The sequence below is a fragment of the Epinephelus lanceolatus genome, chromosome 19 (assembly GCF_041903045.1).
Source record: "Epinephelus lanceolatus isolate andai-2023 chromosome 19, ASM4190304v1, whole genome shotgun sequence".
In the NCBI taxonomy this organism is placed as follows: Eukaryota; Metazoa; Chordata; class Actinopteri; order Perciformes; family Serranidae; genus Epinephelus; species Epinephelus lanceolatus.
The window spans coordinates 13,417,768-13,444,070 of NC_135752.1; the positions used below are offsets into that span (position 1 = coordinate 13,417,768).

A 26,303-nucleotide genomic window follows, 5' to 3' on the forward strand; every position below is an offset into this window, starting at 1 on the left:
GCAAAACCTTATTCATACAATAATATAATAATTTATTTATTGAGTGTATATTTTATTGAATCTGCAGAGTAAGTGAAGCTGTCAAATAAATGTTCTGCAGTAAAAAGTATAATATTTGCCTAATTGCCTATGAGATGTAGTGAAGTAAAAGTATAAATGGGTAGAAAAAAATCAAAATAAAATAAAAATTATCATAAAAAAAGAAGTAATAAAAAAAATTATCAAATAAAGTGAAGTGCCTAAATTTTGTACACTGCTCCTATTTGAGTGATTCCTGACACAGCCCAGAAGATGGCAGTAATGTGACAGTAACAAACACCAGCGAAGAAGAAGACGCTTACGACAACGATGACGACCCAGCACAACAACCAATCCCATGGCAGAAACGAAGATGGCGGAATCGGAGTTGAGCGTCAGGTAGGCTGATAGCATCAAACTTTAGCTGAGGTCTGCGTTGTTTGAATAGTTTTAAAAGTATTTACCAACAGGTTAACATGTCTACACGACGCGTCTCTTTGTAACGCTCTATCCGCAGCAACATTTATATTTGAACAGTGTGTCTGTTGAGCTGTTAGCACCACGCTAACTTAGCTTAGCAAGTGCTAACAGTCGAACATTTGAATGGCGGTGTGTGTCAGCCGCATGTCAACAACAGCATGTCTATGAAGTGACTTGTAAACTTAAATCTGGTCATTGAACAAGTCGGAGAGCAGGCGCTTGTTTTTCTAAATAAAGTACAACACAAGTAGCTCAAATAATCGACCATGGTTAGTTGTGACGAAGAAGAGGCTAACGCTAGTGTTTGGGCATGGAGAGGACAATACGTTAGTTTAGTTTATCTGAATAGAAAACCTATCTCTTCGCATTTGCTCAATTTGAAGATGGACATATGAGCCAAATAAAGTATATTTTCCTGTCAGTTCATATGAATTGCCAATGTATACATTAAAGTGGTAGGGTATTTTAAATGCATCCTTGAGCTTCACAGTCTGTCAGATATGAAGCGTAACGTTACAGCAACACAAATGACTCAGTCAGTCTTATTTTGGGCTTTAACGCATGCATCTATGTATTCATAACATTTTTCTATCGGCTTTGAAGATGTAGTGGAAACTGCATCAACGCTCTATCATTTTAATATCTACATTAACAGTTTCACAGCTGGTGCATACAAAGCTGAGCAACTTTTTAATGATAGAATTACAAGACATACATGTTTCTTTTTGCCTTAGCCAACTGAATGCCTGACAGAGCAAATTATTTTACCAGCGATGTAAAAAGAATAGCTTCTAGGGGTGGAAATCACCAGTGGCCCCCTTGATACCATGGCAGTACTCAAGTCACCACACAATATTGTTGCTATTTTAAACATTTTGCGATATACTGAGTATTGCAATAACATACATTTTCTAGATTTTTTCAGCAGTACATTATGTAAAAGTAAAAAATTGTCATCATCTGTTTTATCTAATAAGATAAAGTCTGTCACTTAAGTCATTTTTATTGCAGCAAAATATATCTAGTGGGCTGACCAAGCATTTGATTTATTATTCTAGTACACTACCAAAAGATTTATTTGTTTTTGCAATATTAATAATTAATGAATTAAAAAAAATACTTGGTATCAGTGTATTAATACAATATTGCCACACAAAATACAGTGATAAGGTGATGTATCTATTTTTTTCCCACCCCAATAGCTTCTGCAGTGTATAAGTATATTAAAATGTCTGACAGTTCACACATAAATATCAGTGTATATCGTCATAATGCCCACCTCTTATCTGCCTATTAGCTCAAAATGTGTTTCTACATGCAGCTGAGGTGATAGTTACTCTCCTCTGTGATATACATTAATATCAATTATCTCTCTGTTAAAATATACCTGTTATTCTCTTAGGAGCTGTCGAGAATTATGGACCATATTGCTGGGAAGATCTGCATTACGAGAGCCGGTATGTCTTTCTGTCACATGTCCTTATATGCAAGAGTGTCCAGCTACCATAATAGCGTAGAGGTTGAATCAGAGTTTATGATAGGCTTGTCTTTAGGGTGTTAAATGGTCTCATCAGTACTACTGGAATTTTTTTTTTTAAGTGTTTGTATGTACATATCACAGAAATATTAATATTAGTCAGTTACTTTATCATACTTATAAAGAAAAAATATATATTGTCTATCCACAGCATATTGTTTCTGAGATAGTCTTCTCATTATGAATTTTCTTGACTGGCACAGGCTCAGATAGAGGCAGAGCTCGACAGACACTGGGACAGACTGCATCAAGGACTCAGTTACTATAAGCCACCCAGGTATGTCACAGTTATTTTGATCTCAATTTTCAATCCTGTACTCCTGTTCCTAACAGCAGAAAGGTAATTGTCAGCATCACTTTCTTTAGCTCATCCTCTGCTGGGAAAGTGAAGGAAAACAAAGATGTTGCACAGCCGTTGAAGGATTTTGGTCTCAGGATCAGCAAAATATTGGTAAGAGTTAAAAATGTCTACTTGTTTTTAAAAGATGTGATTCACTGTCTTTATTTGGTGGTGCATTTCATGATGACATCATATTGATTTAATGCTTTGATAATGTTTCAGGGTCTTGATGAGCAACAGAGTGTGCAGCTTTTACAGTGCTACCTACAGGAGGACTACAGAGGAACCCGGGATTCGTTAAAGGTGTCTGTTCCCACCTAGATTTTTTTTTTTTTTGGTTTAGTTGTGTCTGAAATCTTACCGTAATTGCGCAACATACAAAAAATATGCAGTTTTTACAGAAATATGTTAATGGAAAAAGTATCACCAAGTTGTGATGTTTTCAGTGACACTGTGTTTTGTATGTGGGATTAAATACTGCAGTCACTGATGCAATGAATTAAAGTCACCATAAGGAGTAAAAAAAAAAAGATTGCAAGAAGATACTATGAAAGATTTTCAGATGTTGGCTAACAGAGTCTTCCGTACAGGTTGTTCTCAAGGATGAGCGACAAAGCCAGGCACTGCTGCTGAAGGTCAGTTTGGAGATCTGCAACTGTTTACACTTGCTGTATTGTTACACTTAAGACAATTTGGTAGTCATACTTATTGGACTACATATGAAAGTATGGCTGTGTGTGTATTCACAGGTAGCTGACTATTACTATGAGGAACGCATGTGTCTGCTCAGATGTGTCCTGCTTTTGCTGACATACTTTCAAGATGAGCGACATCCCTACAGGGTAAGAAGCAGCTGGATTTGGTCATATAATTGGAGTACACAGCTTTGTACGTGCATTCCTCACTTATGTTTATGTCTTGTTGCTTCTGTAAAATAACTCGGGGTGTGTTTGTTTTCATCCAGACTGAGTATGCTAACTGTGTAAATAAATTGGAGAAGGACCTGGTGAGCAAGTACCAGTCACAGTTTGAGAACCTCTTCAAAGCAGAAGCACCAACATGGGAAACTCACGGAAACCTCATGGTGATAATTTGGTTCATATGTTTAGTTCATACATAATTATCGCATATTATGTACATTTTTTTTCTGTTTGACTCGAAGACCATAACTGATGGTGGTCAGTCAAAGCATGTAACATAGTTTTCTTTCTTTTACATTAAGACGGAGAGGCAGGTGTCACTGTGGTTCCTGCAGTGTCTGAGAGAACAGTCTCTGCTGCTTGAGATCATCTTTCTGTATTACGCCTACTTTGAGATGAGCCCGTCTGACCTGCTGAGCTTCACCAAGATGTTCAAAGAACAAGGCTTTGGTTTGCGGCAGACCAACAGACACCTAGTAGACAAGAGCATGGACGCACTGGTTGACCGCATCGGGTAAGAGCACCTCAATAGTGTTTGTGAAACTCATGTCTAAAGTGAGCTGGACAGTGTAAATGCCGTTTTGTGGTATGTGAAACTAAAAACGTGCTGCAGTGTACCAGTAATTAAACAGAGGGAAAGTACTGTGTCAGCTACTATGATTAGATTTTTAATTTTGTGTTTTATCTAAGAACATATAACATAAGCCAATGTTCTTTGTAGAGATTCCTTAAATTTGTTCCTAAAGAATTGTGACCAAGATATTTACTGGATAGGACAATCACAATTGGAAATGAAACTTGTCTGCATACTTGGTGTGATGGCATCACCACCAATATATCTAGTACAACATTTAACCATTTAACTATTTATTCCCTGTATAGTCTTTCATGTCTTGTATGTTTTTTTGCCTGCAGATATTTGAGCTCTCTTATTCTGGTTGAGGGAATGGACATAGACTTCCTGCACAAGTGTGCCCTGGAGGACTGTACAGAGCAACATCAATTCGCTAGTGCTCCTGAAATCATAAAGGTTTGACCTGAATCTCTAAATGCAGCAGACATAGATATTCTGTCATGTAAACACAGAGCAATCATACTCCACCATGCAGTGTGTGAACTTTGCATGTAGAACAAACTACACAGACATCTGAACTTCAATATTTCCTCTGTTTTCTTCCAGGAGATGGATCAGCTGCTACTGACATTTGGTGACATCCCTCATCACGGGCCAGTGTTGCTGGCCTGGGTCCTGCTGAGACACACTCTACGACCAGATGAGTCCAGCCCTGTGATCAGGAGGATAGGCAACACTGCCCTGCAGCTGGAGGTGTTCAAGTACATATCAACCATGCTGAAAGGCCTTGGAGTCTCAGGGAATAATGTAAGAAAACATAAATACACACTTGGGTCAGATTAAAGTTCGTATAAAGGTAGAAAAACATCTATAACTTTTAATTGAAGAAACTGGTCTCTCTTTAATGATTACTCTCTCTCACTTGGGATGATCAAGTTCTGATCTAGATCCGAAGCATTCAATATCTGCTGATATTGAGTCCCAACCCGATACGTCTATTTTCCCAGATTATACAGCTGCACAGTGCAGACATCAAGTAGCTACTTTAAAGTTTATAGTAATTAAAATCGTATTAATTACATTAATAAATTACTCTTATTACTCTTATCCTATTCTGCTCACTGGGATTTTGTTGCACTTTTAGTTGCATTGTGAGTGTTTGTGGGGAAACATTAAGCACCACAGATGACAGCAAAATGCAAGAGACTCTCCCTGAATTGGAATTAAACCAGTGCTTATAACTTTGATAGAATACATAAATAAACAATCTCTTTCTGCGTTTTGCTGTTGTTTATGGGGTGTGGTGTTTCATGGCGGCTGTGGCTCAGCCCCTGTTCTTACACACACGGAAGTGTGGTGGAGAAGAGATGGACAATGGAGAGCTGGAGAGCTGACGATGGCTGCCCTAGCTGCTGTGCATGAAAACTTTGCGTGACTGCTGACGTAGAACAAAGGATTGGATTGGGCTCAGTATAGCTGATCTCGATCAGTTAAAAAATGCCTTGATTGCCCCTGATACTGATCTTTAAGATTACATTGCAACATCTCTACTTTTCACAGCTACTGAAAGGGTTCAGAGAAGGCTTTTGGTTTTTCTCCACCAGCTACTTAAATGCAGTCACATGGGGCCTCAGACCTAAATTAGCCTCTAATGAGATAGCTAGAATGAAAACCATCTGGCTGTACAGAAACATGCTGATTAGTTAGAAACTGAGCTAAATCAGACTTGTGGTTTTATAACCATACCCCTCAAGCTGTTGTTTATAGCTGCAGTACAGCAAGACATTGAAGTGAAGACAATGCACTGAGAAAATATACATGTACTCTAAAACACAACAGCTTTGCTAAACGATGTTTGTGGGAATGCTGAAAATGCCAAAATTAACAACTGAAAATAAGTGTCTTTAAAAAACTGTCACATTTTGTGCAGCAAAAATGTACACATACCAGTAGATACCAATGTCTGTTCTCAGATTTGTATGTGTTCTGTTATACTACACTAAATTTATCTGTCGACCTTGATCTCTTTTTCTCTCCAGTGCACGGCAAGCACAGCAAAGATGTGTGTCTACGGTCTCCTCTCATTTGTGATCACTTCTTTTGAAGAGGAAAGTCTACAGGTATACATCCAGGTTTTACATGTTGAACGTTACTTACTCACATTCATATTTGTGACCTGGATCTGTAACTTGTCTTATCATAATGCATCTAACAGACTGGCGGTGTGGCGACACAGTGCTCTCACCTGATTGACGCTGCTTGTGAGGTCCTCTCTGCTCCCAGTCTGGCTGAAGTCTTTTGGGAAATGGTGAGACAAGAAGATTTTGTCGACATAAAATTGGATAAAAACTAGAGATGCACCAATTCCACTTTTTCAGACCTGATACCGATACCTGGGCTTTGGGTTACGTCAAATGTCAACGTCAAATTAGCTGTATGGCTCACGAAAAGGAAGTGACTGTGATCATCCGTTAATTTGTAAGGCAACGTCAGGCTTGACTTAAGCATTGACATTGACATGAATACATAGATATAAATTTAAAAAACCTTAGCTCTCTCAGCTATGTGGCTTGCTGGCACGCTGCTGGGGCATGACGTAGTTCATGTAGTATGTGTAATCAGACATAAACAAAGAACTTAATTGAAAAGATCCGCCCCATTGTCACTAATATCCCATCCAGCTATGTCAGTCAGTATCGGCCTGATTATACAATATCACTATCAGATCGGAGCATCCTTGCAAAACAAATAATGTCAACTGTTGATCACGTGTCCTGTTTCCCAAATAAAAATCTCCAGAAGCCGAACATGGGATTGGGAATGATCCTGGACAGTGCAGTCGGGATGTTCCCCCATAAGATCGGACCACTGTTGCAGCTTCTAACTGCACTTCTGTCAAACAAGTCAACTGTGAAAAAGGTAAATTTCACACATACATAGATATATATATATACACATATTCAACTTTTCCGTAAATGATTGAAGAATGTTTTTTTTATTCTTTTTTTTTCTCTCTGGGACAGGTGTACAACTTTTTGGATAAGATGTCCTTCTACACTCAAGTTTACAAACATAAGCCCAATGACATAATTTCCAAGGATGATGAGACACTGTGGAGGAGACAAACACCTAAACTCCTTTACCCTCTTGGTTAGTCTCTTTATTCTGGTTGTTACATTTGAACACAGTGTGATATAAAGGGAAACTTGAAGGGAAACTTGGAAAAAAAAAAACAACTTAAAAATGAACAATTCAAAAACTAGAGTGCTAAAACTCAATTGTTTTGATGTCATAGGATATACAGTCTGGAGCTGCTCTGTAGTTAATGAATTGGAAAATATGTTATAGATGATACTGAGAGCATATGGGTATATTTTCTGTTACAGAAGAGATAACACTACTAAAGAATAAAGCTCATTTGGGTATAAAAAAGAAAACAAAAATTCTGTGGTACCACAAAATCAGTCTCCCATTCATCATCTATGGAGCAGCTCCAGACATTGTACTTGATGACATCACAAGTTTGAGACTGACTTCTCTGGTTTCTGGTTTTAAAAGAGTAGCTCATGTTCACAAACATTAACACAACTTTTCTAGGCCATGAAAATAGAATATAGGAATTCAATATAAAAGATTTTTTTCTTTTTCTTGTTTCTGGTGTGTAACATGCCTTCACTGAAACATGTCATCTCAACCATCAGGCACAGGGCAGACTAATCTGTGGATGCCACAGGGAGTGCTGGGCCAGGTGATGATCGCAGGTGAGCAGGGCTATGTGGTTCGCTGGGACCACTCCTATAGCTCCTGGACTCTCTTCACCTGTGAGGTGGAGATGCTGCTCCATGTTGTTTCAACTGCAGGTACATAACTTTTCTTTCATATCAACAACCAGATTGTTATATTTTAAAGAATGAGACTGACACAATTTATATTTTTGTTGTTAAATCTCACAAAAAGACCACAACCAATAATGTGTCTCAATACTGTAGGAATGCAACTAATTGACACTATCAGTTGTGTTTTGACTGAAATAATACCCAATGATCATCACAACTTATCATCATAGTCCAAAGTAGGATCATCAAACTGTCTTTATATTAATCAACAGCCAAAAAGACCATAAACTATTCACTTTATAATAAAGAAAAAGAAATGTTTACTGTATCCAGCAAATGTTTAGTTTTTTGGTTTACGTCATTTGGCACTTTTTTAAACTTCCTCTCTTTATTTCAGCATACTTAATTTACCAATGTCTTTTCTTTTGCTAGATGTAATAGCTCACTGTGCACGTGTGAAGCCCATCCTGGATCTGGTCCATAAGATCATAAGCACAGACTGGACTGTGTCGGATTGTCTGTTGCCTCTCACTTCACGCATCTACATGTTGCTGCAGAGGTAAAGTAACCTTACAGACACACCTATTAAACTCTTAAAGTGGGTTAATTATTTTATAGTATAGAATTAATTTCTCTTTCCATTTGTCTGTTTACCGTCTGTTAGGTTAACGTCAGTTATCAACCCTCCAGTGGACGTGATCGCTTCCTGTGTGAACTGCCTCTCCGTACTGGCTGCAAGGATGCCAGGCAAGGTGAGTTTGCTGGGTACTTTCAGTGTGAACAGGAGGAAAAATCAAGGATTTAAAGTCACTGGGCCTCATGCATGAAATGTGTGTACGCACAGATTTGGTATTAAATTGTGCGTGCAAACCATTTAAGAATTTTTGTGGCACTTATCAGTACTTGCGTACTTCTTGCATGTTATTAGGCAAGATGAAATTTTAAGGGTGCCCTCGATCACAGGTAAGCCAATATGCACAAAAGCCAAATTGCATTTTGTGCTGTGAAATATTAATAATGTTGATTTTTAAAAAAAAATTTACGCGATGAAAACACAGAATAAAACATTTCCTACAATTATTTTTTCATTTTAAGGGGAATATTACCTTAATTAAGAATTGCTTATATACTATATTATATATATTGCATATATAAATATGTAATTTATAGTTACACAGATAGTTATATACATATGTTATTTCTATGTCCTGTGAATATTTAATCAATCAAAAGAATAATGTATGAATTTTGAAAATGGTTGAAGTTTCCCTGTAATAATTTGAAATGTTTAGACTGTTTGACGATTAGGTCTGGCGTAAATGAAAAAATTAGACTAAACCCACATGCTCTGTCTCTCACACCTGCACAAACACATGCCCGCCCTTACACTCCCCCCAGAAACTGACACACTATTATTTTCTTTTGTCTGAGTTTAATGTTACCTGTCAAATGTCAGATTGCTAATTGCACATTGCATGGCCACACATCCACTTTCCGATAGCATGCAATTAACCAACATACTCAGGAGGGTAAGAAAAGACTATCTGACTGCTGTCAGCGCACGTTTCATAAATTGACAGTTTCATAAATTTTCTTATTTTCCTCTTATTGTTTTATGCAAAAACATATTTAAAGAGAAAAGTATGAAAACATTAATTCATAAAGTTCATTGTTCTTGAATCCTCCTCACACAGCGCATCTCTCTTTTGTTTTTGTTTTTTATCTTCAGGTGTGGTCCAGTTTGCACCACACAGGTTTCCTCCCCTTTGCCTCCAACCCTTTGACCAGCATGTCTCAGTGTGTAAGGTAAAGTAAAAAGCTCACACTGTGCTTCTGATTAATGTTTAACTTGCCTGGTAAATATCAGACTTTTTTCTTTGAAGACAATTAAAAAGTATTGGACAAAACTTTTTATAGTGCTGAAGGGATGAAGGCAGGTAACTACGGCAACCTGCTGGTCCAGATTGAGCAGCCCAGAGGGGAGTATGCTGTGACCATCGCCTTCCTTCGTCTGGTTACAACCCTGGTCAAGGTAACAGTTTAAATAAATTGTACACAACTGTTTGATGGCCAGTATTGTGTGGCACTTGCTGAACAGTGCAGTAAGTGTGGTGTCCAGCTACTATACTGTACATCCTATCTCCAATCTTCTCTTCCTGTTGGTTAATTTCAGGGTCAGCTTGGCAGCACTCAGAACAAAGGCCTGATCCCCTGTGTGCTGCTGGTGTTGAAGGAGATGCTGCCCACATACCATAAGTGGCGTTATAACACCTATGGCGTCAGAGAGAGGATAGGTAAGGCATCATGTCTGAAATGATAGTTGTGGCGGATTTCTTTCAGTCCAGACTGGAGAATGAGAGTAAATCTAAATTAACACTGGCTCTGTGTTGCTGCAGGCTGTCTCATTTTGGAGCTGATCCACGCCATACTCAATCTGAGCCCAGAGGGAGAGGACCAGGGCAGGTAAGGAAGGATAAGTCTGTTGGAGTTCAAGTGTCTAAACTGTGTCACCTGCACATTTTTCTCTACAACAGTATGTCTACAAACAGTAACCAGTAACAATTAATCTGCATCAGTTCATTGTCTTAGTCTTTTTTCCAAACAAAAATTAAAACATTTTTTTCTGGTTTGAGCTTCTCAAATGTGAGAATTTGCTGCTTAAAAAAACACATGTATACATATTTGATAGTAAATTGAAAACAGTATTTTTAGCTTTTTGACTGTTGAACAAAGGAGGACATCTGAATGTGTCAAGTGTTTCCACTATTTTCTGATATTTTATTGACCAAATGAGTAATCAATTATGAAATTGATTGTTGGTTGCTGCCTTGATTAATTTATTGCCAGACATTTGGTTGTTAACTTATTACTCTCTTCTTCGCTGCAGCACTCCCACTCTGCAGTCTCTGTGCATCTACAGCCTGGCAAACACTGAGGCTGGACAGGCAGTCGTCAATATCATGGGAGTTGGAGTAGACACCATTGATGTGGTCCTCGCTGCACAGCCCAGCAGGTTAACAGACGAGTGTTCATGTCTACTTTATTTTATATTTTCATATAGTTATCTCAAAACCTTCCATATTTTTGATGTTCAATTGTCATACTTTCTTCTTTTTCTCTGATGCTGAGCAGCTGTGGCTCTGAGGGTCCTGGTCAGATCCTGATCCAGACAGTCAAACTGGCTTTCTCTGTCACCAACAATGTCATCCGTCTGAAGCCGCCGTCTGACGTTGTGTCCCCTCTGGAGCAAGCCCTGACTCAACATGGTGGCCATGGCAACAACCTCATAGTTGTCTTGGCCAAGTATATTTACCACAAACATGACCCAGCACTGCCTCGCCTCGCAATCCAGCTGCTCAAAAGGCTCGCCACAGTAAGGACTTTCAATACACGTACAGTATTTGTTGTACATGATGGGTTTGGTGATGTTGATTTTTTTTTTTTTGTACAACAGCAAATATTCATAATGTTTAACTTAATTTTGTCTGTAGGTGGCTCCCATGTCAGTCTACGCTTGCCTTGGCAACGATGCAGCGGCCATCCGGGATGCGTTCCTCACTCGACTGCAAAGCAAGACAGAAGACATGAGGATCAAGGTCATGATCCTTGAGTTCCTCACTGTTGCTGTGGAAACCCAGCCTGGCCTCATTGAGCTGTTCCTCAACCTGGAAGTCAAAGATGGAAAGGAGGGATCAAAGGTTTGAACGGCAGGGATATGTGTAATAATAAAAAGATGTGCATCTGTTTCTTGATTCTAAAAATCTTCTTTTTTTTTTACCTGTAGGAGTTTCTGCTTGGTGAGTGGAGCTGTCTTCATGTGGTGTTGGACCTGATCGACTCCAAACAGCAGGGGAAATATTGGTGTCCCCCGCTGCTCCACCGAGCGGCCCTGGCCTTTCTCCTTGCCCTCTGGCAGGATCGCAGAGATAGTGCCATTTCTGTCCTACGCACAAAGTAAGCACATTATCTCAGACAGAATTACTCTGACCAGGAATAATATGTGCAACTGGATGTTTTAAAAGACTGAATAATGGAGTTTGATGAATTTATCTCTGCTTCTTTACACAGAGAGAGGTTTTGGGAAAATTTGACAACGCCTCTTTTTGGAACCCTCACTCCACCTTCAGATACCACAGAGGTTTGTTGCTCTTCTTTACACTGCTGTAATGATTGCATGAGTAATTGGATGTCACATATGTTTACTCAAGTATTATATTTTACCCTCAGCCCTGCGTTCTGGAGACGTGTGCCTTTGTCATGAAAATTATAGGCCTGGAGATCTACTATGTTGTCAGGTAATTTCAGTGTTCCCTTATTTGTCCTGTTATTTACACGTGATAACTTAAATCTCTTGCAATTGATTTTAATTGTGTCTGTGTTGCAGTGGTTCCTTAGAGCAGTCTCTGAAGGATGGGCTTCAGAAGTTTTCCAACGCTCGGCGATATGAGTACTGGTCCCAGTATGTTAAGTCTCTGGTGTGCCACGTCGCAGACATGGAGGAGGAAGGCATCTGTTCCTTCCCTGAGACCCAGATGTTGATCTCTGCCTGGCGGATGCTGCTGATTCTTTCCACCACTCATGTATGTTACAGCAAACACAATCACAGTTATAATGCTTTAGGTGTTGATGTTTAGGTGTGCGGCAAAGATATGCCTGATCAGAACTAATTCTAATGACAAGCTCTTTGAGCATCTCGGAAATCAAAAGTGTTAAAATTATATGTTGAATGTTGTTTGTTTGATAAAGACACAGCATTATTCAGGGTTTCCTACACATGCATTTATTCGTGGTGACCCGCCATGATATCGGTCATTTGCCGTCACACATTGAATTTCTATTTTTGGAGCGAGACCGTCAATTCGCAGAGCATACTCTGCAGAAAGGCAAGAGCAGTGAAAGTGAAACTAAACTAAATAAAGCACTCTGTTTCTTAAAATAGCGGCGCTCTCACTTTCACATGCATACAGTGTTTTACAGTTACTAATTTGACCAGATAAACTGTGGAAGTTGAAGCTAACTAAGCTATGCTAAGCCTGGTTAGCTTAAATGATGATCTTAGCAGGTGATTCAAATAGTCGTAAACATCAAAGTATTTCACTTCAGTGGGATTATTTCACCAATATAAACAAGCCAAGGACAAGAGAACACTGAAACAGACTAACATTAGTGAATTTGTCATGTAACTTTTCCTCTTTGGTAGACATTTGTGCTAAAATTATCTTTTGACTTGCTGAAGTCTAATGTTTTTAGCTAGCTACAGACAATTTAGTTAGTGTGTCAGCCCTTGGTTACATATTGTGGCACCCCTCTCCCATGATTTTCAGAGTATCCTTTTCTATACATACAGATAACTAAGTGATAAAACGACTGTTGGCGTCCAGGCAGGAGAAAGAAATCACTCCTTCTGGCACCTGAAAATCACATCATGTCGTTAATACACGTTGCCGTTTGTATGAATTAAACCTCGTATTTAATGAGGAGATATCAGGGTGGTATCAGTCTTCTCAGGTAACTCCTGGCAAGAAAATGACTAATCATATAATCAAAAAGTCAAACTATTCCTTTGTTTATTTATAGTTGATTGATTTGTGTAATTGCCCTGCGTTTTTAATTGGCCTGAGAAAATGACAAGTGTTTTCGCTCAAAACCTCCACTGCAGATGGATTCACTGTTGTTTGGTATTTTTTATTTTTCCAGTCCGATGTGATGCAGGTAACAGAGGACTCGACCAAACTGAAGCTTTTCATGGACGTTCTGGATGGGACCAAAGCTGCTGTAAGTCATAATGGTGTAACATGTTTTCCTGCAATTGAAGTCTTCCCATTTCTTCTTTGACTTCTTTTGCATTTCTCTTCCCTTTATCAGTTTACCTTATAACTCTTTCTGTCTCTTTCAGCTGACTACACCTATGTCGGTGCCTTGTCTTCGTCTTGGATCCATGATGGCCACTCTGCTACTTGTCCTCCTCAAACAGTGGAAAAGGTGTGTATTCAGGCATTTGGCAGACAGGGAGAGCTTACCGCTTTTCCTAAATGCCATAGTCAATAGTGCATATTTGACATATCTTAAAGGGACAAATTTTCCTCTTACCACTAGTGCTATATATCATTCTAGATTGTTTTGGTGTGCATTGCCAAGTGTCAACAATCTTTCTACTAAATCTTTCAACTACAACTGCCAACTGTATCACTGTGTAGAAGGAAGCGTGCATTGACTGCTAGTTTACCTAGCACTGCTGAGCTAGCTAACATTACAGCTCAGCTGAGGAGGACGCTGTTATTGTTTACATCCCGCGCTGTAACGAACACGAGCCTGTAGTCCATGAGTAGACATCTCTGCAGCTGATATCTCCAACACTTGGCAGCTCAGACCAAAACCATCTAGGTTGATAAATAGCACTACAGGTGGGAGGGAGAATATGTATTTTTGATTTGGGGGTGAACTGTCCCTTTAACTCTTACTTGTTTTATTAAGTCTGTTGCTGCTCTCTTCCTGTCTCCAGTGTGGTGGCAACAGCTCCTGACATCCTGTCGCCCCTCTCCCTCATCCTGGAGAGCGTCCTGCAAGCTGACCAGCAGATGATGGAGAGAACTAAAGCCAAAATCCTCTCTGCACTCATTTCTGTACTGCAGATTCAGGGACTTAACGGTAAGAAGCTCACAAGCCTTCTGTTGTCTGAGTTTGAATGTAATGTGGCAGCGGTCTGTAGTTCAGTCTTTTTTTTGTCAACTAGGTGGAGATATTTCCCAGCTGCCCCAGCTGTTGCTGTCTGTGTGTGAGACGGTAAAAGATGAGGCCCTGGCACTCATTGACAACACTCGTCACATGAGCCAGATGGGAGACATTGCGGAGGACGAGGACAGCATGGAGACAGACTCTTTCCGCGGCCCACAGAAGGACCAGAGAGATGGGGTGAGCTGAGGCAGGAATGGTGGACAGAAATCTTGTTTTTAGATGCTTTTCACACTTAAAACACCTATTTTTGTTCCACACTTCTCCTTCCAAAGGAGTCCAAAAGTCAGTCTCATCAAAGTAAATCACTCAACATTTGGCTAGATGTCAAGTGTTTCCTAGGTTATTCAACAGTGAGGCACAACTTTGTGGCAGGAGAAAAACTTATTATAAGAATATTTATTAAAGGTGCTATAAGGTAAGATAATTATAGTTTGATATTACATATGTTAATTTCATGCCATTTTTCAGGTGTGTGTGCTAGCACTGCACTTGGCGAAGGAGCTGTGTCGCACTGATGAGGATGGCGAGCACTGGGTCTCAGTGATGAGGAGGGTTCCGGTCCTCCCCTCGGTGCTCAGTGCTGTTGAGCTCAGCCTGCGATCCAAACACAACCTCTACTTCACTGAGGCAGCACTTCACCTGCTGCTCACACTGGCCCGCACTCCTCAGGTAAACAACACTTTTTCTATTAAATTTAGAGGATATTCTATATTTTTTCTTCTTGCCAGTAAATGCTGTGAAAAGGCCAAAACAAGTAGTGTGTCATTCCATCCCTAAATGAGGGAACATAGATGTACATGAACCATCTGTTAATGAGGCTTATCCCGGTTATGATCATGTACGATCAGCAAAGAGAAATTGTGTTTACATTCCCTGTATACATGAAAAACCAACTTACTGATTACTGCAGTCTTTTGCACAGATGCCTGTGATGTTTACCAAAAAAAAAAGAAAATGTTGAGGGTGTCTTCATTTTTCCTCCAGGGGGCAGCAGCTGTAGCCGGAGCAGGAGTCATCCAGACTATCTGCCTCCCTCTTCTGAGTGTCTACGAGGTGTCTTCAAATGGAGCATCACAGGTGAAAAAAAATGAAATGATTTCAGTCCCTATACAGAAACATAGCACTGCATGAACATGATACAATAACATAGTGTGTCCATGTCTCTGAGCAGAGTTTCTCCCGGAAGTCCCAGGACTCCGCCTGCTGGCCGGGGGTGTACCGCCTCTGCATGTCTTTAATGGAGAGTCTGCTCAAGACTCTGCGTTACAACTTCATCAATGAAGCCCTGGACTTTGTCGGAGTACATCAAGAACGCATATTACAGGTATGACTGTAGTGAAAGTTTTATTATTGTGGTAAAGCGTTCTAAACACATCGCAAAGACTACAGCCAACGACCAACCAGCACAGATGTTCTGCGCCTGCGTGAGACAAAACAACTCTCCATATCAGCAGGTGGTGGTAATCTGTATTTGTCATTCAAAAACAGAAATCAGAAGACCGACAGGACAGATTCAAGATTCTAGTTAGCCAGTTAGCACATTAACATCACTACCTGATGTTGAAACAACAAAGAATGTTTACCATACTCCCTTGTGCACTGAGTTGAACTGCCAATCAGAGTTATTTCATTCACTGATGGGCTCCACCAGGTGCAACGCTGAATCTGCATTAAAAAAAAGAAAAAGCCAACAAGGGCTAATTGCTGCCAATTGTGCGGGACACACTGCCAAAATTAGGGTGGCTGCTCACCAATGGCCTGACGTTGACAAATGGCCAGCCGTTGTCTTGGTGTGTCGGGGCCATTTATTCCCTAGATCCCATATAGAAGTTATTCAGCCAGTTTTGTCCAAGCAGTCCAAATACACAATGTTATTCAGTTTACTACTATAAAAGATGAAGGAAACCCATAGGCTGTCATCTGATGACAGTAAAGCCTCTGGGGGCGAGGGCCAATATTTTAGGCTGATCCAGTGCAGCCAGCAGATATCAGGGCTAAGACTTCCTCCTCTGTGTGCCGCTCATTTAGGCTTATCTCAATAAACTGATATCTGTATATGAATGTAAATAAATACATGTTAAAAAGCAAATAAAAAGCTAAATTGTCATCAGACTGAATTGCATTTCAGCCAGTCAAATCTGCCTCTCCACACAGACTGTTCAAACATGATTGTTCAATACTACTACAAACGGACACCAGACCACTTTCAATATCAAAATCTTGCCCCATCGCCTTCATGTTCTGCATACACATCTGTTTTTAGAGATTACATTTTAGAAACTGGAATCTGTGTTTTTCTTCTACACTTTATTCTTTTGCATTTGATGTAAGGAGACAGATCAAGACAATCAAGATTTTAAAAATGCATTTGCCATCATATTTACAGAAATTAACTTGCTATAAGTTCCATCTGCAGTATGTTAAAAGAAAAAGCACATTAGGATCTATAGTATAACTAGTCTCGCTCACCAGACCTTTCTCAAGAAAAGAAAGGTCTGGCTGCGCCGACTCTCACTTTAAGATTGGAGAAAAAAAACACCCCGGCTTTTTTTATTTCTTTCAACCAATCACAATCGTTCTTGGCAGTGCCACAGCAACGGTGCGCTTGCAAAAATATTGCCGGGGGGAAACAGGTTTTGGTGTAACACGCCCACAAAAATATCGCCTACAGGACGCGAACCATGGCAGAAAAATGGCTATATCCCTGCAAGATCAAACACCGCAAAAGTTAGTAAAGGACGTGTTGAAAACTGCTACCGGAGGTGGTAGGGCGGGACTTCAGCGGGTGGCTCGTTCCGCCCAATGAGAGGCTGATCTATGCAGCGAACTTCCACCCACTCAGACTATAGTGTAACTAATCTTTATGTTTACCTTTTCTGTCCCGCTCAGTGTCTGAATGCAGTGCGAACAGTGCAGAGCCTGGCGTGTTTGGACGAGGCGGATCACACGGTTGGTTTCTTGCTGCAGCTATCAAGCTTCTGTAAAGAGTGGCAGTTTCACCTGCCCAAACTGCTCAGAGACGTTCAGGCAAGTCCAGAGGAAAGCTCCACATCAGCAGAGATAACACTGCGGCTCCACTGGTGCAGTGACACTTCAGTATTCAGTTAGTCACTAGGTTTCTTTCTGTCCCCTCCCTGCAGGTAAACCTGTGTTATCTGTGCCAGACCTGCACCTATCTGCTTCACAGCAAGAAGATGCTTCATCACTACCTCCAGGTCAGAAACCAGTGAATCGTCTGCCTTCATGTGATTTGATAATGACAGCTCACAAGAGTTGTGATCAGAAGCACCCAAGAAGACTTTACTGCCACAAGAGTCAACTAAAAATGTTTTGATGATGTTTATTTATTCATATGAATAATGGCTGTGTTTTTTGTCTTTTTTTTAGGCCAAAAATGGTGAAGCGTTGCCCCCTGGTCCCCTTCCCAGGACACAGCGGGCCCCCCAGACCCCGTCTAAAGAGGCAGCAGGTGGAGGGGAGAGAGAGGAAGCCGAGCAGAAGGCCCTGTTGGCTGTGCAGTGCAGTCTTTTGAAGATCCTCAGCAAAACCTTGGCAACTCTGCAGCACTTCACTCCAGACTGCTGCCAAATCCTCCTGGACCAGGTCAGCCTGCTTATTCTGCTGTAATGGTGCTCAATTAGTTGAATTAGTATTTTGTTCCTAGATTATTAGCACATTTCCATGAGCATCATCATAAGAAACCATGCCACATGTTGACATTTATGTTCCTGTCCTCCCATCAGAGTATGGACTTGGCAGAGTATCGAACCCTGTTTGTGCTCAGCTTCACAACTCCGGCGTTTGACCCTGACGTGGCTCCGTCATTTGGGACCCTGCTGGCCACCATCAACGTGGCCCTGAGCATGTTGAGTGAGGTAACTTTCAATGTAATCATGAATAATTTAAGCTACAGTCAACATACAGCAGATACCTGATTGTCTTGGTGCTGTTTGTTCATAGATGGAGAAGAAGAAAGAGCCAGTGTCCTTAAGCATCGCCTCATTGGCCTCATCAGAGGAGATCCAAGCTCTCAAGTAAGTGCATCTGCGTCCTACCACTTCAAGTATTCTTAAATTTAGTTGCGTTTTTGCTACGAGTTAAATGAGAAGATTGATGCCATTCTGATATGTGTCCACCAAATATGAAGCTACACATAGCTGCCAGTTATCTTAGCTTGGAATAAAGGGGGACATGGCTATCCTGTCTCTGTTCCAAGGTAACAAAATCAGATCTAAGCTCACCAATAAACATGTCATTTGTTTAATGCATACAAAGATTTTACTTTTAAACAGAGCCAGGCTAGCTCTTTGCCTCTGTTTACAGTCTTTATGCTAAGCTAACAGGCTGTAGCTTCATACAGACAAATACAAGATATATCCAAGTATTCATTTTACTTATTGTTTTGTTTAGAGAATTGAAATATTTTTTTTATTGAGAACTTGTTTGTGTTTCTTCAGGTCACTGCTGATGTTCACCATGGAGAACTGTTTCTACGTGCTGATCTCTCAGGCTGTTCGGTGTCTCAAAGATCCCTCCATCCTCCCTCGAGACAAACAGAGGCTCAAACAGGAGCTCAGCTCTGAGCTGGTGAGTCTTCACATGTCTCTTCAAGTGTCGTCTCCAATTGAAGATGATTTTAATTTGTTGCATTGAATCCATAACAATAAATTAATTACATTTCATTGAATTAGATTGAATAAAATTGACAAAGTTTACGAAGTCTGCTGGCAATGGAAAAGGAGTGTATCTGCTGTTTTTAACTAGTTTTCCTGTGTTTAATAATCCTGTATACATGCGCTAAGTTTGAAAAAGGGTATAAGAGAAAAACAAAATAACCCCAGCCTTAACCGTACAGTACACTTAGTGAATATGATCTCTTTTTCTCTCTTCACCCCCCAGAGCACTCTTCTCTCAAGCCTTTCCCGCCACTTCCGCAGGGGCTCTCCATCGTCTCCAGCCAGCGGTATCCTCCCCTCCACCCAATCCAAACCATCCACACCAGGCTCCAAGGCAAGCCATGAAGGTCAGGAGCCGTTCATCCAGCTCGTTCAGGCTTTCGTCAGACTTGTGCAAAGATAGATGTAGATTTCCTCTAATACGAACACTCACTGTTGTTTTACAAGGCCAACATTGTTTCTGTACCTCCAGTAGTATGATCAGAAAAAAAAAAAAAATCATTTTTATGTATACAGTATTGCAGTAGTTTAAATAGCACACATTTTTGACCTGGAGTGTGTGTGTGTGTGTGTGTGTTATTCTAATGATTGGAGCCATTATCTGTTCAACATTTCATTTTGCCAAAACTGCTGTCGTAACTAAATTTGACACGACCACAACCAAAGTGTTTACTTTAAAAGGCCAACGAGAAGCTGCCTGATTGTCAACAACGAACATGTATAATGAAGAGATCTGTGTCTGCAGAGATCTTGGTGCTACTAAACATCAGTCACTGACTGTGTTTTATCTTTCCAAGGCCTAGTTTTATAGGTCACTTCTATGATACATAAAGACCAGACATGTTTCAAGTGCTACTTAAAAAATTAGACCTTTTTAAATATAATCCTCTCATGTATATTAACTAAATGTAGTAGAAAAGCTTATTCTGTAAAGCGCCATTGTATCTTTTCTAACTCTTCATTTCCACTAAATCTTGATCTAACCTTTGCTATTTTCTTATCTGTGCTCATCCATGTACACACTTTGAAGCAGCTAAGATTTGTACTTAAAAAATGTATATGCTAATAAAGGGACTTTTGTACCACAGTTTGGTTTCATCATTAAATTCTTTTCTTTACTGCATTTGCACATAATTCCTTGAACACATGGTAGACCTGAACCATCCTATACATAAACTGACCAATAAAAATGAAAAGGTAAAAACAATAATTCAGTAATAAAATACATTTTCATGTTCTTATATGCATCATATAAAAAGAATAAAAGGAAAAATATTTAAATTGCAGGAATTACTATTTACAAAGCATTTCTTTTAAAAGAAAGAAACTTTTACAACTTCAGTACCTAAAATCAAATTAAAGGCAGGTCATGTGCAAGTATAGTACAAAAAGGCTTTGATATCAGGAGAATAAGGTGACAGTTTTACAGCAGGACAGAAAGCCGGGATCAGGCCTGATGAAGATTAGGTAGCGACATTATCAAAAGCAGTGTAGGGCATTGAAACAGCAAGTTTAGTAGCTGCAGTGTAAAGAGGTCTCACTGTTGCGATCCTCTGAGGATTCAGAGTGTCGGTCTGCAGCCTCTCGAGAAACAGGGACACTTATCTGTTCGGGCTGAGGGTCTGTAGTGTCCCCTACTGGCCATTGACTGGGACCTCCTGAAACAGAAAACACAAGTATTGTAACATCAGAGTGAATACAGGGGGGCACGAACAGTCACTTCACATCTTCAGCCTTTGACATGCAAAGTAAAAAAATTATACATAGTGACATTTTACAACTGCCTGCAGACACATGCATCTGACATCTTGTTTTAAAGGAACAGTTAAGCATTTTGTGAAATACCACTCTCATATCTGTTTAATATGAAGCTAATGCCAGGAGACAGTTAGCTTAGCATTAAAACTGAAAGTAAGGGGAAACAGCTAGCCCGGACATCAAAAGATTAAAATATGTCAACACTTTATACTTCTTTAAATTTCTACAAAAAACGAATTGTAAAGACTAAGTTATTTGTTCTAACTGTTTCTCCTGGTTGTACTTATTGACAGCTATAAGGGCAAAAGCAAGTGAAAAAGCAAAAACTCTCAACGGTTCCTTTAAAGATGCCTCCTCCAAGAAGAAAAGCCTTATCATGCATCAAAAATGCAGATTTTTCCACAGTCACTTGAACACAAAATGATAAATTAACAGTTTGTAAGCAGGGTGTCTTAAAGCATTAAAATGTCTTTGACACCATACTATTTATAACTTCTTATGATATTTTTATGCCATACTATGACATTTTTTATGAAATTTCTATATCAGACTATGCTATGACACTTTGTATGATATTTTTATGCCATACTATACTATGACACTTTTTTTTGATATTTTTATGCCATACTATACTATGGCACTTTTTATGATATTTTTATGCCATACTATACTATGACACTTTTTTTTAATATTTTTATGCCATACTATACTGTGACATTTTTTATGATATTTTTATGCCATACTATACTATGACACTTTTTATATTTTTATGCCATACTATACTATGACATTTTTTATGATATTTTTATGCCATACTATACTATGACACTTTTTATGATATTTTTATGCCATACTATACTATGACACTTTTTATGATATTTTTATGCCATACTATACTATGACACTTTTTATGATATTTTTATACCATACTATACTATGACACTTTTTATGAAATTTCTATGCCATATTATACTATGACACTTTTTATGATATTTTTATGCCATACTATACTATGACACTTTTTATATTTTTATGCCATACTATACTATGACACTTTTTATGATATTTTTATACCATACTATACTATGACACTTTTTATGATATTTTTATGCCATACTATACTATGACACTTTTTATGATATTTTTATACCATACTATACTATGACACTTTTTATGAAATTTCTATGCCATATTATACTATGACACTTTTTATGATATTTTTATGCCATACTATACTATGACACTTTTTATATTTTTATGCCATACTATACTATGGCACTTTTTATGATATTTTTATGCCATACTATACTATGACATTTTTTATGAAATTTCTATATCAGACTATGCTATGACACTTTGTATGATATTTTTATGCCATACTATACTATGACACTTTTTTTATGATATTTTTATGCCATACTATACTATGACACTTTTTTTTGATATTTTTATGCCATACTATACTATGGCACTTTTTATGATATTTTTATGCCATACTATACTATGACATTTTTTATGATATTTTTATGCCATACTATACTATGACACTTTTTATGATATTTTTATACCATACTATACTATGACACTTTTCATGATATTTTTATGCCATACTATACTATGACACTTTTTTTTTATATTTTTATGCCATACTATACTGTGACATTTTTTATGATATTTTTATGCCATACTATACTATGACACTTTTTATATTTTTATGCCATACTATACTATGACACTTTTTATGATATTTTTATACCATACTATACTATGACACTTTTTATGATATTTTTATGCCATACTATACTATGACACTTTTTATGATATTTTTATACCATACTATACTATGACACTTTTTATGAAATTTCTATGCCATATTATACTATGACACTTTTTATGATATTTTTATGCCATACTATACTATGACACTTTTTATATTTTTATGCCATACTATACTATGGCACTTTTTATGATATTTTTATGCCATACTATACTATGACACTTTTTATGATATTTTTATGCCATACTATACTATGACACTTTTTATGAAATTGTATGTCATACTTTACTATGGCACTTTCATGATACTTTTATGCCATACTATACTATGACACTTTCATGATACTTTTATGCCATACTATACTATGACACTTTTTATATTTTTATGCCATACTATACTATGGCACTTTTTATGATATTTTTATGCCATACTATACTATGACACTTTTTATGATATTTTTATGCCATACTATACTATGACACTTTTTATGAAATTGTATGTCATACTTTACTATGGCACTTTCATGATACTTTTATACCATACTATACTATGACACTTTTTATGAAATTTCTATGCCATATTATACTATGACACTTTTTATGATATTTTTATGCCATACTATACTATGACACTTTTTATATTTTTATGCCATACTATACTATGGCACTTTTTATGATATTTTTATGCCATACTATACTATGACACTTTTTATGATATTTTTATGCCATACTATACTATGACACTTTTTATGAAATTGTATGTCATACTTTACTATGGCACTTTCATGATACTTTTATGCCATACTATACTATGACACTTTCATGATACTTTTATGCCATACTATACTATGACACTTTTTATATTTTTATGCCATACTATACTATGGCACTTTTTATGATATTTTTATGCCATACTATACTATGACACTTTTTATGATATTTTTATGCCATACTATACTATGACACTTTTTATGAAATTGTATGTCATACTTTACTATGGCACTTTCATGATACTTTTATGCCATACTATACTATGACACTTTCATGATACTTTTATGCCATACTATACTATGACACTTTTTATATTTTTATGCCATACTATGACACTTTTTATGATATTTTTATGCCATACTATTCTATGACACCTTTTAATGAAATTTTATGTCATACTTTACTTTGGCACTTTTTCTGATATTTCTATGCTATACTATATTATGGTGCTTTTTCTGATATTTTTATGCCATAGTGTACTATGACACTTTTTCTGATATTTTTATGCCATAGTGTACTATGACACTTTTTATGATATTTTTTATGCCATACTATACTATGGCATGTTTTATGATACTTTAATGCCATACTACACTATGGCACTTTATATGATATTTTCATGCCATACTATACTATGCCACTTTGGATGATATTTTTATGCCACAATACACTATGACATTTCGTACAATATTTCTATGCCATACTATACTATGACACTTCTTTATGTCACACTATACTGACATTTTTATTTATTTCATGCCACAGTATACTATTTTTATGTTTGTCACACTATTTCATGAAATTGTTTAAATATTTTAATGGCATATTATATTTTTGCTGTTTTAATGCCATACTATACTCTATATGCTTTCTTTAAAATTTTATGTTAGACATTAAGAAAAAAATAGTTATGTCATAGTATACTTTGACATTTTTCTAATATCTACATGCCATACCATATTTTGACTTTTGAATAGAATACTTAACTGTGACATTTTTTATATTTTCCTGCCATGCTTTACTATAAGTACAGACTGCGGATGACTATATATAATGCACGTATTTTATGCCATGTCTAAAATATGGTATGTATCAATGTATCATAAATGTAAGTTACACTGTGTTACTGATGGTTAGAACAAAGTGGTGATGAGGTCTTAAAATGTCTGATTAGTGTCTTAAAAAAGGTCTTAAATGTATTTAATGTAACTTCAAGATTCCTGCATACACCCTGATTTGTTACAGCCAGCTAAATCCTAATGCAATATATACTGTCCAAAATAGACACAGTGGTAGGATTTATAACATGACTGCAGTCAACTCAATAAAATGGCAAATCTCAGAATCTCATGATCCATTAAAATTTTGGTATTTGCTTCATGCAACAGATAAATCAGCAGGGTCTCATGCATCAGATCATTCTTAAAGCCTGCACCTCAAGAACACTGACCTTCGTCTGGTCCTCCAGACAGGCCTTTCAGGCCAAAGAGGGTGCAGTAATTAGTCTATCATTATTTCACATGGAGGGTGAGAAGGAAAAGAAGAATGATTCACTGAAGAGGAATTTACCACTGCGGACAAGAACATTCGTTTGACAGTTTATAACTGCCGCATGTGATTTTTGGTAAACTCACCTCTAAATTCCCCCTGGCTTTCTTCAGCACTCCATGGGTTAGATACACTAGATTGGAAAACATAATTCACGTCAAATAAAGTCACATATCCCAGTTTATTTACACACTGGTAAACAGAAAAGCTAAAACTAATGATTATTTTCACTACTGATTAATGTGTATATTAGTTTTGTGATTTATCGGCCAATAAAGTAAAGAAAATGGTTAAAAATTGGAGAATCTAAAAGCAATTTGACTTTTTGTCTTGATAAGTGACTAAAAATGAATAGAACTTTAGTTCATAAAGATGCCTCAGAGTAAAGAGGCGTCTTTATGAGTATACAATACAGTAACTGAGTAAGACAAGATAATCTTACACTGATCAATGATGACTCTTTCCATTCCCTCTTTGAGCTGGTTGGTTGTTCGGAGGCGTTTGACAGCTCCACTCAGCATCCTCTCCTGCTGTGACAGCCGGCTCTTCAGTCTGGCTATCTCATTTTTCAGCAACTCATCCTGGTACAGAGGATAAAGAATTAAGATTTGGTTCTGTAGATACCGAATTGGATAGAGGAGATACAGTACACGTTTGTGTATGTCCACCTGCTGGTTGCTGATGCCGTCCCCTGCTGTTATACCGGCTGGCAAAGAGACTCTCCACACCAGTTTGAGCAGTCGACCAGCCTCCTCTAACACGTGCTGCATTGTGTTTATGCTGCTAGACAAACTCTTCAGGTGCTGCTGTTCTGTAACCTGTGAAGATGGAGACATAACAGCATTAACACTAGTTGCTGGTTATGTATAATTTATGCAAGCAGTGCAATAAAATTATTTACATTATTAAACATTAGTACAACCTTTTCATTTCATACATTTCATTTGTTTTTATTATCAATCAATACACAACAAACTGCAACTAAAAACATGTTAAAGGGGACCTCTTATGATCATTCTCAAGTTCATATTTCATAGTTCATATGTATTTTGGCTTTCAACAAGAACATTTTTACATGCTTTAATGGTAAAAAAAAAAAACCCCACTATTTTCCTCACACTATCTGAGCTCAACACCTGTGCTCACCCTCTGTCTAAGAGACTCCTTTTAGCACCTGCCCCCTCAGTTTTGGACAGGCTAAAAAGCAGGGCTCAAAACTAACGGCATCCCATCATCCTGGGGTAAAAAAAAAAAAAAAAGGGTTTGGGATGAAGACAGATGTTCCCCAGGATGCCTTCAGGACGAAAGGACATAGTAAACTCACTATCAACATG

The 26,303-nt window shown here is 38.0% G+C and overlaps 2 protein-coding genes across 7 annotated transcripts in view; one reads left to right on the forward strand and one right to left on the reverse strand.

Annotated features, from left to right (window-relative positions):
- The first annotated feature begins 317 nt into the window (after positions 1 to 317).
- Positions 318 to 20,203, forward strand: nup188 (nucleoporin 188). The gene is made up of 43 exons (XM_033646975.2): positions 318 to 417; positions 1,901 to 1,955; positions 2,239 to 2,312; positions 2,402 to 2,486; positions 2,598 to 2,678; positions 2,966 to 3,010; positions 3,125 to 3,217; positions 3,340 to 3,459; positions 3,598 to 3,809; positions 4,211 to 4,325; positions 4,476 to 4,676; positions 5,909 to 5,989; positions 6,085 to 6,177; positions 6,669 to 6,788; positions 6,893 to 7,019; positions 7,571 to 7,729; positions 8,138 to 8,264; positions 8,370 to 8,457; positions 9,435 to 9,511; positions 9,623 to 9,737; positions 9,879 to 9,999; positions 10,102 to 10,168; positions 10,593 to 10,718; positions 10,838 to 11,078; positions 11,197 to 11,403; positions 11,490 to 11,659; positions 11,774 to 11,843; positions 11,933 to 12,000; positions 12,090 to 12,285; positions 13,403 to 13,480; positions 13,602 to 13,687; positions 14,208 to 14,353; positions 14,439 to 14,617; positions 14,909 to 15,109; positions 15,425 to 15,517; positions 15,612 to 15,764; positions 17,330 to 17,467; positions 17,581 to 17,655; positions 17,828 to 18,043; positions 18,184 to 18,315; positions 18,401 to 18,474; positions 18,898 to 19,027; positions 19,340 to 20,203. The coding sequence occupies exons 1-43, from the start codon at positions 377 to 379 to the stop codon at positions 19,517 to 19,519; spliced, it is 5,256 nt and encodes a 1,751-aa protein (XP_033502866.2). The 5' UTR covers positions 318 to 376; the 3' UTR covers positions 19,520 to 20,203.
- Position 20,204: 1 nt separating this feature from the next.
- Positions 20,205 to 26,303, reverse strand: part of cdk5rap2 (CDK5 regulatory subunit associated protein 2) — a 42,921-nt gene continuing 36,822 nt past the window's right edge. For 5 of the 6 annotated variants that reach the window (XM_033646968.2, XM_033646973.2, XM_033646969.2 and 2 more), the window contains 5 exons: positions 25,638 to 25,787; positions 25,412 to 25,550; positions 25,056 to 25,102; positions 24,872 to 24,926; positions 20,205 to 20,774 (listed from right to left, as the gene is read on the reverse strand). In XM_033646968.2, the coding sequence (XP_033502859.2) occupies positions 20,629 to 20,774; positions 24,872 to 24,926; positions 25,056 to 25,102; positions 25,412 to 25,550; positions 25,638 to 25,787 (537 nt within the window). In that variant the 3' untranslated portion in view covers positions 20,205 to 20,628. The remainder of the gene's footprint in view (positions 20,775 to 24,871; positions 24,927 to 25,055; positions 25,103 to 25,411; positions 25,551 to 25,637; positions 25,788 to 26,303) is intronic. The other variant, XM_033646974.2, reaches the window with a different exon arrangement.